Raw genomic sequence first — 13840 nt, forward strand, 5'->3', positions numbered from 1 at the left:
TCGTCAGGTGGTCCTCCTTCAGCAGCAGCAGGGCCAGCTCACCTGCCCCTCATTGGCACTTCCACGTTCATGCTTGTGCCTTTGCACTTACTGCCTTGGTCTGGAATGCCCTTTCTCCTTCTTTATTCAAGGCTTAGATGCCTCCTCTCTGCCCTAATCATTTTCTGTTTAAGCATGCAAAAGTGCTTAGTGAACCAAAGCCCTCCCAAGGCTCTTCCGGACACCAGGCAGCTCTATCCAGAGGTGTGTGCTGGAAGATCGGAGTCTGGGTTCTGCCCCACGTGTCTAGAGGCTGCTAGCCCACGTGTCTAGAGGAATGGCAGGTAAGGGGGCACAGAGCAGAAAGGGCTTCTGGATGCTCTCACTCCAAGGGACACCGTATGAAGTAAAGAACTGGTATTTACTCTCCCATGTGAACTGCAGCTGAGGGCACCCTCAAATGACCCAGCCCCAGCAAAGTGTGGAGGATAGGCTGTCAACTTAAGGTCCCTTCCCCAGCCCAGGGACCCCCCCATCTCCATATGGGTGAAAGTAGCCATCTGGGTTCAGACAGGGATTCCTAGGGGAGAAAGGCAACAAAGAGACAGATTTTACAGATTTATTTTTAAAAAATGAAAACAAAGGTTAAAAAAGTCCTTCATGTCCAACCCTGCCTGGGGGTGTGGGTGGGGAATAGAGTAAGTTCAGAAAGGTGCCTACCCCTTCCTGCAAAGGACACGGCAGGTCAGAGGCAGACCCTCGCCCTTCCTGCCCCGTCTCCTCCTCAGGTAGCTCAAACATAGGCAAAGAAGTGTGGGAGTGGAAGGCCAAGAGCTGCCTTCTTCACATCAACAGAAACTCCAGCTGTTCTCTACCCTTAGAAGTTCTCTGGGCCCCACCACCGGGACTCCGAGGGTGGACGGGCAGGAAGGCCAGGAGGCTCAGCCCGCTGGGCTATGTGGCCCAGCCCACCACAGTTTTCTTAATGCTCTTTGTGAACCAGGAGGGCAGTTGGGGGAACTTCACAGTGCGGGGAGGGGTGTCTGGAAAGGAAACTCTGAAGCGCCGTTCTCTTTCTGACCTTGCCTCTGCACTGAGGCTGCCGTTCTTGGCTATTCCCCATCCTGAGGCTGAGTGGAGTCCAGGACAAAGCACTAAGTGGCTGTTTGCTACAAAACACCTGGACATGCCAGAGAGTAGCCCTTGGCCTATCTGTCAGTCCAGGCTCCCACACAGTCACACAGTCATACACACAGCGTTAAGGCGTCTGTGCCAGCAGGCACGGCCTGGCCGGGCCCAGCTTCTCTCTCTCCACCTGCAGAGGGTGTAGGGGGAGAACCCTGGCTGCTGCAGAAACAGGCTGAAGGGGGAGAAGCTGACAACGGAAGAGTTAACCAGGCCTGGAGAAAGAAGTGGGAGGAAGGAAGGCAAGGGCTTTCTAGGCCTCCATCCAGGCCTGCTGGCTGCCCTTGAAGTAACCCAACTCAGGTTGGGGAGCCCTGACCATATACCCCCTGGAAAATGGGGGTCAGAAAGAGGGGAAGAGAGCGGGGCTAGAGTATTGGGACTTTGGAGGAAGCCAGTGCTATCAATATTTACAAGCATAAAGCCCCATCTTCTGTGCCACCTACCTCTCTGCCCCTCCCACAGAAATGAAAGGCCCCTGAGAGCCATGGAGGAGGTGCCCAGACCTCCTCACCAGCTACGCCCCTAGGGAGAGCCCCTGCCCTCCGACTGGCCCCATTTCTGGGCCCCTCAGGAATGTCTGTCTGGTTCTGCTCAGTCGGGAGGAGGCACCTTGGGCCAGAATCCTGGCTGCTGCCAGCCCTAGGAGTCCTTGAGCATACTGATGCGGGCGTAGATCTTCAGGGCGGGCCCCAGCTTGATGTTCATGGCGCTCATCAGGTGGTCCTCCTTGAGCAGCAGCAGGGCTTGCCCGTCAATTTCCTGGGCACGGAATTCCTCAGCTATCTCCTGGCAGCCTGAGGGGGTACCACCAAAGACAGTATCAATCCGAGCTGCCAGTGTTCACCTCTGGCCGCCACTGCATCTAGAAGCTTTATCTCCTTTAGTCCTCAGAACCACACCTTGAGGAAGGCACTGCTGTTCTTACTGTGCAGCTTGAGAGAGGCTGGACGTCTCACCCACAGCAGCCACGATCCGGGCCTCCTCCTACGCGCCCCTGTTCACACCCCTGCTCCGTGAGCTGGGCAGACCCATGTCTGCCAAGGTGCTGAGGAAGTGACAGTGTGATTTCTGAGGCTAGATCATAAAGGGCACAGCAGTTCTCACCTTGCTCTTTTGGGTGGTTTACTGCAGAGTAAGCCAGCTACTAGTAAGCTTCGCCGGTAGCCCTCTGGAGAGACACTCGTGGAGAGCGGCCAAGGCCCTGGTGGTCCCCGGCCCCCTTGCTGTGTGAGTGAACCATGCCTGAAGTGGGGCCTCGGGCTCCAGACTTCAGACACTGTAGCCCTGGATGGTGTCTTCCCTGAGACCTCATATGAGCTCAAATTCATACAATGGGTTTGTGGAAGGGAGTGGATAACCTCTTTCTTTAGTTTTTAGGTCTTCAGACTGGGTGGAACTGGACCCCAGGAGCCTCACACCAGGCCTGTCCAGCCAAGCCACTCCAGATGCCTGACCTCCAGGGCCCTTGAGATGACAAGTGATTACTGCTTCAAGCCACAGAGTTCTGGAGTAATTTATATCAAGGCAATAGGTAACTGATGCAGACTCTGGTACCTGGAAGAGGAGTGCTGCCATAAAACAGCTCTATGGATGTGGGTGTGGCCTCGGAACTGGCCTCAGGGAGGAGCTTGGAAGGACTTTGTGGAAAGTGTGAGTGTCTAAGGTGCTTTGAGAGACTGTACGTAGAAGTCTTGTGGCCTTTGGGGAAGCTGCTGGGGAGGCCTAAAGGAAAGTGAGGAAACTCTTAGTGGAGATTGGAAGAAACAGGGTTTCTATTATGAAACAGCAGAACATTTTGTAAAAATGTGGTTGGTGGCAGAAATGTAAGTTGAATGTAGCTCATGAAGTGGATGGTCTAGCTAAGGTGATTTTCAGGCAGAATATGGAAGGTGTTCCTTGGCTTCTTGCTGCTGCTCACAGTAAAGTAAGAGAGGAGAGAGAGAAGGTAAAAACAAACAAAACTGTTCAACATAAAGGAACTGGGATTTGCTGGTTTTAAATGCCCAGCCTCTCCAGAGGGCACACGATGCTAAAATTAAGAAATGGTTTCTAGGCAAAGATCAAATTCAGGGCACCGTAAAAAAAAAAAAAAAAAAAAAAAAAAAAAAAAAAAAAACAACAAAAAAAAAAAAAAAAAACAAAAAAAAAACACAAAAAACAAAACATGGTCTACAGGTCTACAGATTAAACTTAGGATGTGACTTAAACCTTTAGGTTAAGACCTCAGAAAGATCTAAGGTGATGCCTCAAAGGGCTATTCAATCCAAAGGCTCTCCAACGATTATCTAGGCATTCCTCACAGATCCTCTCCTGAACAGCAGGGTTTCTAAGAATGTGAAGGGCACCCTCCATGCTGTCCCTCAACTTCAGAAGAAGCCCAATGCAGACAATGGCTTATCTTGAAGATAATTCTGGGTGTGGTTTTTGTCTAACGGAATGGAGCCCAACAAGATTCCCAGAAAACTCACAATTATTTTAAGAAATACCAAATTACTGATTTTAAGAGTCAAAGGTAGGCCGGATGCGGAGGCTAATGCCTATAATCCCAGCACTTTGAGAGGCTGAGGTAGGCGGAACACCTGAGGTCAGGAGTTTGAGACCAGCCTGGCCAACATGATGAAACCACATCTCTACTAAAAATACAAAAATTAGCCAGGTGTGGTGGCACGTGCCTGTAGTACCAGCTACTCGGGAGGCTGAGGCAGGAGAATCCCTTGAACCCGGGAGGCAGAGATTGCAGTGAGCTGAGATCGGACCATTGCACTCTGGCCTAGGAGACTGAGCAAGACTCCGTCTCAAAAAAAAAGTAAAAGGTAATATAAAAAGCAGCAGGAAGTAGGCTGAGAAAGCAACTATATCAAAAATACAGGCTATTTTTCACAGAAAAGGAAGGAGGACTCGGAGGGCAGAGCCAAGAGAGAAATCACTCCCAGGCTTTGAGTCCTGAGGAGAACTGCCACCATCCTTAGCAGATTTCAGAACTGGAAGGGATCAGTGACTCTTGTATGCTCCGTTCCTTCCCTTTTTCCATGGGAATGTTTACAATGGTTATCCTGTGGCTGTCACACTATGCACTGGGTTTGCGGAAGACAGCAGATAGCCTCTCTCTCTAGTTCTCAGGTCTTCAGACTCGTACTTGAAGAACTGGACCCCAGGAGCCTCATCCATGCCTGGACCTGGGTTCAATGATGAGAGCTTGAACTCCAAACTGATGCTGTCATGGGACCAGACTGTTGGGAATTTGGTGGGGGCGAGTGTTTCTACATGAGGAAGGAACATAAATTTCTGGGAGCCATGGTGAACTACGTGGCCTGTCTCTGAATGGCCCCCAATAATCCTTCCCAGCAAGGATTATTCATGTACTTGTGAGTCTCCTCACACAATGAGTAACACTGACCTGTGTGACCAGTAAGATATTGTGAAAATTATAATTAAAAAAATACATATTGTGAAAATGGCGGTACGTGGCTTCGGAGGCTAGATCGTAAAAGCCACAGTAGCTTCTATGTTGCTCTCTGGGATTCCTACCCGTGGGGACAACCCACTGCCATGCATATCATGAGAACACTCGAGCAGCCCTCTGGAGAGGCCCAGGTAGACGGAATCGAGGCTTCTTGCCAACAGCCAGCCCATAAGGCAAATCACGTGAGGCCAACGTGGTGAAACCCCATCTTCAGCTCTTCAGTATTCACATGACCTCAGCCTTGGCTGACATCTTAATCACAACCTCATAAGAGACCTGAGGCAGAATTGCCTAAGGAAGCCACTCCTGAATTCCTTACCCACAGCAACTGTATAATAACAAATTTTGGGGATGAACAGATAACACATTGGGTTAAGTGACAGAGCCAGAATTTGAACCCAGTTCAGTATGCCTCAGAAGTCTGTGCTCTTAACCACATTGCAGTCGCTGAGAAAGAGGCTTGTAGTTGCCATCAACACCTGACCTGGTCAGTGTAATGAGTGTGACTGGCAGAAAAACAGTAATGCATCCAGCCCCACTGAAGGCACTGTGAATGATGTAAGGCTTGCCTCTTACAGCTGACTCCTAGATTCTGTGCCTCACCACCACCTGTGCTCCAGCACGCAGGGCTCTGTGCCATGCCCGGCTGTGTCACAGACTTCCCTATCTTCCTGCCTCTGTACGTGCACCCTCCTACAATCTCTCCATCCAGCAAAGGCATACTTGTCTACTGTCATTAAGTTTACATTTTCTTAATTTAAAAAAAATGTTTTTTTTTTGGTAGAGACAGGTCTCACTACATTGCCCAGGCTGGTCTCAAACTCCTAGCCTCAAGCAATCCTCTCACCTCAGCCTCCCGAAGTGCTGGGACTACAGGTGTGAGCCACCACACCCGGCTATTTTCTTAATTTTGATGTTCTCAACACATTTCCTACACTCCACCTGACTCCCCTCCTAACGTCCCAGGAGAGAGACAAAGTTAATTGTATTATCATCTCCGTATTTCACACAGACCATTTACCATGCCAGAAAATATACAGAATTACAGCTATGGAATATTATTTATAGTCTGCATTCTATGCTAGAATAGAAGCTCTTATAGGCAGGAAGCTCATCTCACTCATCGCTGCACCCCAGTTCCTGAACCTGAGTCATTAAATGAACTACCTAATCCCCCTGGTGGTGGGAGGGGGCTCTTATTTTCGTTCTTTCCTTGCCATTCCAGGGAGACAGGGAATTTCCAAGGGCCTTACCTGGCAGAGAACGGATAAATTCGTAGACATCTTCTACGTTCCACTTGGTGGGCTCACTTGGCAGGAAGTGGTGTCCCATGCCCACGAGGTCCCGCATGTGCATGTCGGGGAGCTCCAGGTCCCGCTGGCCTTGTCGCCGGCGGGAAGTAGATGAGCTGGCTGAGATGGGTGACAAGGGTTCCTCATAGCTTGAGTTATCTGAGCAACGGCTGGAGTCTTCCTGGCTGTGTGTTAGCTGCAAAGCAGCAGTAACTGAAAGGGGCACAGTGCCTGTTGGCTGGGAGCAGAGAGAACATTTTCTTCATGATGGGGGAACGAACCATCTCTAGCAGCAGTGACGGACAAAGGCAGGTATTTCTCCCTTTTCTACTTGGCCTAGTCCTACACATCTGAGTTCCCAGATTGAGCTGCATCTTCCATGCTGTCCCATCTCTACCCTTGGCAGCGTCAGTCCTTCTCACTAGTGTAGCATGCCCCACACAGTACTGCAGTTATCTCTTTTTCCAGACATGGGTTTTAATGCAGGGCACTGTGTGTTCCAGGAGGTGACCACAGAGCCACTTGAAATAGCATGTAAAATTGGACCACATCTTTGGACCATTCTTAAGGAGGTTTAAGACAAAAACAACAGGGAAAATATATATAAGGTTATGAAACATCACACCAGGCTGTGGAGTTCCTTTAAGGTGAGACTGTGCCCTTACAGCCCAGTGCCTAACAGAGTTCCTGGCATACAACTGGTGCCAAAAAATATTTAACGACTAAATACCCATATTCTTGGTAGACACCTTCAAGAACTCAGTGCTCTCGTGTTTGGGGAGGCAAAAAGGTGGCAAGACAAGGGTGGAGGCTGCCTTTTCACCCAGCCCTCCATGTAAGGCAGGAGGTTACCCAAGTAGCTCAGGGGAGACTCCATTTCCTTGGCCCCAGAAATCAAGGATGGAAGCAAATTGGAAGGTGGGATGAGGCAAGGCCACGGAAGGGGGCAGGGGACCTTGTAAGCACCCGTGCGTCTAAATGAAGGGACCTACTGGGATGCAGGAAGGCTTGACTGGATAGGTCTACAAGGAATGAGGGCACACAGAGTACGCTGAGGTCAGCAGCTGGAGGGGACCGTGGTGTCGACGGCCATGGAAGGGAAGCTGTGGGGATGGAGCTTCAGGCTCTGCCGGCCTCTTACCTGCTTCTTGGTATCCTTGGTAAGTGGTGGCAGACTGGCTTTGCTGGCCCGACGGCGGTTGTGGGTCGCAGCTCCTGCCTTCTGCAGCTTGCTCCGGTCTGAGTGGAAAAGTCCCACCCGTTTGGTGCATCCCACGTTGTACCTTCAGGGATGGGTAAAGGGGACATCAGAGCAGTCGTTGTGCTTATGGGCCATCAGCAGAATGAGCACAGTCAAGCTGTCTGACAAGATTTTAGTCCATCTATTGGTTCAGATCCTAACTCCTAACTGTGTGACTTTGGGTTTAAGTCACTTAAGTGCTGAGCCTCTGTTTCTTTATCTGGAGTAGGGGGTAATACCACTCACTTTCTGGGACTGGTCTTACAACATGAGATAATGTCTGTAAAATGTTTGAGACGACACCTAGACTTGGACCAGGACAAGAGCTCACAGCTGATTTATTCCACTATAAAAATGTTACCCTGTGCTGGGAAACTACCATCCACTGTCCCTCTGGGGGGTGGCCTGGCAAAGCTTGACAAAGGTGCCCTGACTGCCCCGACAGCCTGAGGGGAATGAGGGCTGAAGACAGCTGAACTCTAGCTTGGCATGCAGAGCACCTCTGCCTCGGACCTAGAGATCTCTTCTCTTCTGGGATCTCAGGGCTTCAAGGTCAGCTGCTGCTTCCATGGTGGTGTACAAAGACCACAGAGGGCTTTAGAATCAGGTAAGCCGAAATCCCCAGGCCTATGGTTTATTAGCTATGTCATTTTAGGCACTACTACTCCTTTGTGCTTTAGTTCCCTAAGCTGCATAAAGGGGACAACAGTAATACCCGGCTTGGGAGTTATTTTGAAGATGAGATAATCGTATCAATTAACTGGCACAGTGACTAGCGCACAGCAGGTTCTCAGGAAATGACAGTGGTTTTTATGATGACCATTAGTGTTCTAAGCTGGGCAAGAGCTCACCAAGGGAACGCTACAGTCAGTGCTGTGGTTCTGGGCAAAGCTTACCCTAACAAGGCAGGGGCTGTCAAGGCTAGGAAAGGAGCACGAGTGACAATGGGGCCAGGAGGGCCAGCTGAGCCAAAGCGCTATGGCTTTTCCTTGGACTCTCTGCTGCTCTCTCCCACCTGCTCCTAGGAGTTCTGGTTTCTTATGCTTGTTAAATTAGGGATGCCATCCTGCTTCCCGGTGGATCGAGGAAGTAGGAAATTGGAGAAGCCACCCCATGGGCCTCCTGGGGTGGACTATTAATGGCAGGAGGTGGGATAGAAAAACAGGATACAAAGGTGCAGTCCTGAGGAAATGGGGATCTGGGGCCACTCACCTCTTTGCACAAGCCATGGAACAGAAGCGCTTGGAACGCTTGAACTTATAGGCAAAGTCCACTCGGCCACAGAGCTCACACTTGAGTTTGAGGGGAGCACCCTCCTCTTTGGATTCTGAAAAGTATAGAAATGGGTAGGGTGGAGAATGAGAAATTCCTGCAGGACTGTGGACATCCCCACCGCAGGGCCTCCCTACTCCATCCTGCCTGGTCCTCCTGCTCCCACAGCTACGACAGGCAGCAGCAGTCTAGCATGGAAAATGCCAGTGGTTCCCCCCACCGGAATGTACTCAAAGGTGTCTGGGGATGCCCCTTGTATACTCGACATTTTTTCTTCCAAGTGCTCTGAGTCTGAGGCAAAACACAGGTAGGGAAGAGTCAGTATCAAATGACCATGGAAGAAGGCAGCAGCTCCCAGGAAATACTCTGGATATTGTCACAGCTGCTCTGCTGGCATCACCCCACCTTGATCTATGCAGCTAGTTGGCTGCTGACCCAATGGCAGACCCCAGGAGCCCACACTCCTGCAACTGTGCAGCCCTGTCAGTGCTTCATGGGAAAGCGCAGCGTTATCTGGCCTCTGCCGTGCCCCAGAGCTGGCCTCAGTTTCAAGGCAAGAATGAAGGGCAGGACTCGCCTGGGGTGCTCCTACAGTCACGCCTAAAACTTGCCAATGATTCGGAGAGGGAAAGCCACTCTTGGAATCCTGTGGTTGGCTGGACGGGGGTTGAGGGAACAAAGGACACATGGTTCCCCTGATTTCCACATCCCTGTTTTTAAGGGAAGGAGGCTGAGGAGGCACAGGAGGAAACGTTTACAGACTCGCTGGCTAAGAGTTCCTCTGGGGACACCAAGAGAGGAAGTGTGTGAGGCCTGCCTTTCCAGCCACGATGGAAGGCTGAGAGATTGGGGTCTGAGATGCCCACCTTGCAGATAGGGCTCCTCCATCTCCGAGTCAGTGGTGGTGGTGTGATCCTGCTGTGGAAGTTTCTCAGGCAGGAACCCCTGTGCATACTTCTTCTTGAGATTCCCCACCAGCAGGGACGAGCGTCCCACCTAGAGGACAGGTGACATGGAGGCCGTGAGGGTCATGTGGGAGAGACTTCTTTGCCATCCATCCTCAACACAATTACACATATAAAGTATCCAGGCGCAGAGGCCAGCCCTCCTCAAACCTTCCCCCATGTCATCATCCAAGAGTGCTGGGCTCAAGGCCTTATTTTGCTGGTTGGCTTATGAGGTAAGATGCTAATGAGCAAAGTACAGGGATGTCTTCTGTCCAGGACCAACGGATGGCTCAGGAGGTTAGGAAAATGTCTATTCCAATAAGAGGCTAAGGGCTGAGATCAGGTTTCCCACAGTGCCAGATCAAGTGCCAAGACCCAGTGCCCACACTCCTCCAGGCAAGGACAGAGTGGAGTCCGTGTGAGGCTGTACACATGAGAGAGGCTCAGCACCCGCTTTCTGACTTTTTACTGTTTTCCACCTTACCCCAGTGCCTGACCCAAGCCAGAGGTACAGGCAGCCATGGAGGACAGCAAGAAAAAATGGACCCTGGGCCACAGAGCCAATGCCCTCTCAGTTGTCAGGACCCCAGAGTAGCTTATTCACATGTTTGGATCTCCTTTTGTGGCCTTTGTTTAGGCAGCCTGGTAGCCAGTCACGTGGCACTGACTCTAGAGTGATGCTGGGGGTGCTATTCAATCTGCCTCCAGTCCATGAGATCAGGGGGTTTCTAGTGTTACTCGAGGAGGCCCAGTCTAACAGGGAAGGGATGTAACAGAGCTAGAGTCACTTCTAGCTAAGGTGTTCCAGGCAGATTTCTTTGCCACTGGCCTTGGACAACCTCTAGTGGGAAAGAAGACAAAAAGCTATTTGTCTTTTGGCATTTTACAGGAGCAGTTCACCCATCTCAGTTAATCAAGCTCCAAGTCTTTTGCTGACTAATCAAACCACTCATGGAACCAAAGAATGAGGAAAAGGCAGATGGCATCCCAGAAAGGTGTCTCTGCAACAGCCAGATACTTTTCATCAGAACAGAGGCTGCTGTGCCCCTGGCTCTGGGCTCCTCCACACCCACAGGGCAGCACCACTGTCTCCAGTGCACACTGCACAGAAGCAGCTCTGGGTGCTTTGCCTAATAACCCATCTTCATGGCTCTTGGATATTTCCTGTTAGGCTTATGCTTCCATTGTGACCTTTCTGAGTGCGCCACCATCTCATTCACTCCCCTTTCAAGGCTCTGTCCCCAGAAAACAAGCTTCATGTTGTGACCCTGCTCCATCACATCATTTTTGATATATGTATCTTGAGAATTCTGTACTGTGCAGGGATGAAGTTTTGCCATTCAGAGGTTTTGGCATTCGAAATTCAATGAAGTCTAATTTCCCAAAGCCCATCATGTCTCACCAAATACCCACAGTGAACTCTCTTTTACCTAAGAGTTCACACATCACCAGGCAGGGACACACCTGAGTTTGTGTGTGGAAACTTCTAACCAAGGGTCTTGCCAATTATTCCTGATCGCTGACCCCCCTTTCTGGACCTTGGAAAGATAATCCTAGAAGAAATGGCTCTATATTCTTTGGGGGAGGAAGTTAACAAGGAAAGAGCAAACTGTTCACATTTTCAGAAATTTTACATGGAAATGTAAAAATATTCTAAGACACATCCAAAATATACTTAAAAAAAAAAGGGGAAAAGAAGTAGTCCGTACCGGGAAAGGCTCCGCCCCCTCCTGGATCACAAACCCTTCGATAACATGCGTCAGGATTTGGGGTTTCACAATGGCCTGTGGTGGTTTATTCTCACCATTCTGGGGGGCAGTGCCGGCGATGCTGGAGGCAGAGTTTCCGTTCCCTGAGGTCATGCCGGGGCTGCTGAGGTCGGTCAGTGCATGAACAATGCCCTGCCCTGTCTCTGCATGAGAGAGAGTAGGAAAACAAAGCAGGGGAGATCAGAACCAGAGTCCACGCCCAGGGAGGGATAGCAAGGACTCAAACTGAGCCTGCCTTTTTCTGCGGAGCCAAGCAACGATGCAAACCAAGCAGTCCCCTCCCCTCAATGACCCATTTAAAAGTGGCACAGTTTCAATGGACACATCACCAAGTATGAATCTAGTCAGTTCCACAACACATGCAGCTAATCAGCTAGCACTGTTTCTTAATTTCTCAACTGTGCTATTAACAGTTAACCCGGTTAAACAGACGGGAATTCTGTCTTTGAGGAGTCAAGACCTTGGTTGATACTGATTCGAACAAATAAGATAATATTCAGTTTGAGGGAGAAAAGTATTCACGGTGACATCTAAAACCAGGACAAGAAGCTGAGCTAGGTATAGGGCTTTGAGTGTGATAAAGAGAGGTTAAATGAAGTTTCTATGTGGCTCCTTACAGGAGGGATTTTAAGAGCCCTGTGAAATGTCAAAACACTGAACCCCAGAAATTGATGCCAAGGGAATGTGGGGGCTGAACCCCAAGTAAATACTATCATGTAGATTTGACTATTCAGAGACTGGTTATTTGGGGTCAGTGCATTGAAATATGCAGAGATTCTATTTTTCTGCTAAGGAAGCTGCTAGGCAGAGCTGAGATTTTCTCTGCTGTTTCTGCTGAGCTGGGTGCTCTCAAAATCAGGCCTCCTGCCCAGATGTCAGCTCCTTACCTAATTTGATCCTCACCAAATCATAGACCCTCTGTCTCTGTGGACAACCTTCCCTAAGTTCTCCTTCCCCACAAGCCTGCTAGCCTTCCTCTAAAAGACCTAACAGAGTGCTCCAGAAAGTGAAATTAGATGCCTATACAACCACACCACAGTGGACTTCCTCTCTTCCACTTCAAACAGCATCTCTCACGAGCTGTCTCATTGTCTTAGACGTGCAAGGCTTCATCTCCTCACTTCTGTAACTCTCTCCCACCCCCTTCCCAGGGCTGTTCTCTCCCACCACCAACTGCCCTGTAAGCTGAGGCTGCCTTTAACTTGGAACTTCCTAAAAAAGAAAAAACAGAAAAAGCCATTTCTTTATTGCAACAAGCCCATTAATATAAAGCTCAGTGGGGTATGAGTAATACATACTTTAAAAATGATTTCAGCACACTTGTTACTTAAGTAATCTTTGCACAAAACTTTATATAAAGATGCTCATATTTCACATTAAAGATCCATGGTACCACCACAGAACAGGAATTCCTTGTGCTTAATTATACAGCATGGAAAAGTCAAAACAGATACATTTTAGAAAAGGTGGTTTAGGGCTGGGCGCAGTGGCAAATGGGGCAAAGGGAGGCTGAGCGCCAGGGCTCATGTCTGTAATCCCAGCACTTTGGGAGGCTGAGGCAGGTGGATTACGAGGTCAAGAGTTCAAAACCAGCCTGGTCAACATGGTGAAACCTTGTCTCTACTAAAATACAAAAATTAGCTGGGTGTGGGGGTGTGTGCCTGTAATCCCAGCTACTCAAGAGGCTGAGGCAGGAGAATTGCTTGAACAGGGGAGGCAGAGGTTACAGTGAGCCAAGATTGTGCCACTGCACTCCAGCCTGGGTGACAGAGCAGGACTCCGACTCAGGGAAAAAAAAAATTAAAAAAAAGGTAGTTTATAACTGGGTCACAATGGGTCTTGGTCCACTCAAGCTCAGGTTTTGTTTTTTTCTTTTTTTTGAGACAGTCTCTCAGGTTCAAGTGATTCTCCTGCTTCAGCCTCCTGAGTAGCTGGAATTACAGGCACACACCACCATACCCAGCTAATTTTTGTATTTTTAGTAGAGATGGGGTTTCACCATGTTGGCTGGGCTGGGCTGGGAACTCCTGACCTCAGGTGATCCATCTGCCTCGGCCTCAAAAAGTTCTGGGATTACAGGCATGAGCCCCGGCGCCCAGTTTCAAGCTCATGTTCTTACTGGTGGTCCTAATGCTAACTAAACTAGGATAAACCTTCTTTAATGAACAAGAGTTGACTATGATACATCTTTAGTACTCAGTCCTCCACATAATTCAGCTACATAATAAACTTCAGAGCTGAGCAGGGGTCATCTAAGAGAAAGGACCGATGAAGTTTTTTTTTTTTTTTTTTTTAATTAATTTTTGTTTGAGACACAGTTATACCAGTAAGTGACAAAATTTCCATTAAGGGCCTATATTCATTTGAAAAAAAATTTTTGAACAGCTTTGGCTTTTCTGTAGAGACAGAAAAATGTCCTTTCTTTTGGAATTAGTCTTTCTAGCTGCAAAGGTATCTGAGAACTTGAGAGCTTGTCTGGAGGTTCCAGCAGCGGGGTGCAGCTACTCGTATGCCCTTGACTGAGGGATGGTTGTCCTCTTTGACTCAGCACACAGGTTCAGGAGGGACGCATGTGGAGCAGTGAGGGAGGAAGGGGACACTGGCCTAGCCAGCCAGATCAGTGGAATCAATGGGGTGACAGGTGTTGCAGCCAGATGGCCCTCACATCCATGTTTGAGAACTTAGAAAAA

At 49.4% G+C, this 13840-nt stretch overlaps 1 protein-coding gene across 8 annotated transcripts in view; it reads right to left on the bottom strand.

Moving 5' to 3' along the window:
- Positions 1-582: 582 nt before the first annotated feature.
- The window catches only part of PHC2 (polyhomeotic homolog 2), a 102066-nt gene continuing 88808 nt past the window's right edge, over positions 583-13840 (bottom strand). For all 8 annotated transcript variants that reach the window (XM_037738276.1, XM_017527987.2, XM_017527985.2 and 5 more), the window contains 6 exons: positions 11091-11293; positions 9301-9430; positions 8375-8489; positions 7064-7205; positions 5884-6160; positions 583-1961 (listed from right to left, as the gene is read on the bottom strand). In XM_037738276.1, coding sequence (XP_037594204.1) covers positions 1807-1961; positions 5884-6160; positions 7064-7205; positions 8375-8489; positions 9301-9430; positions 11091-11293 — 1022 coding nt within the window. In that variant the 3' untranslated portion in view covers positions 583-1806. The remainder of the gene's footprint in view (positions 1962-5883; positions 6161-7063; positions 7206-8374; positions 8490-9300; positions 9431-11090; positions 11294-13840) is intronic.

This window comes from Cebus imitator, unplaced genomic scaffold, assembly GCF_001604975.1.
Source record: "Cebus imitator isolate Cc_AM_T3 unplaced genomic scaffold, Cebus_imitator-1.0 Scaffold51, whole genome shotgun sequence".
NCBI lineage: Eukaryota > Metazoa > Chordata > Mammalia > Primates > Cebidae > Cebus > Cebus imitator.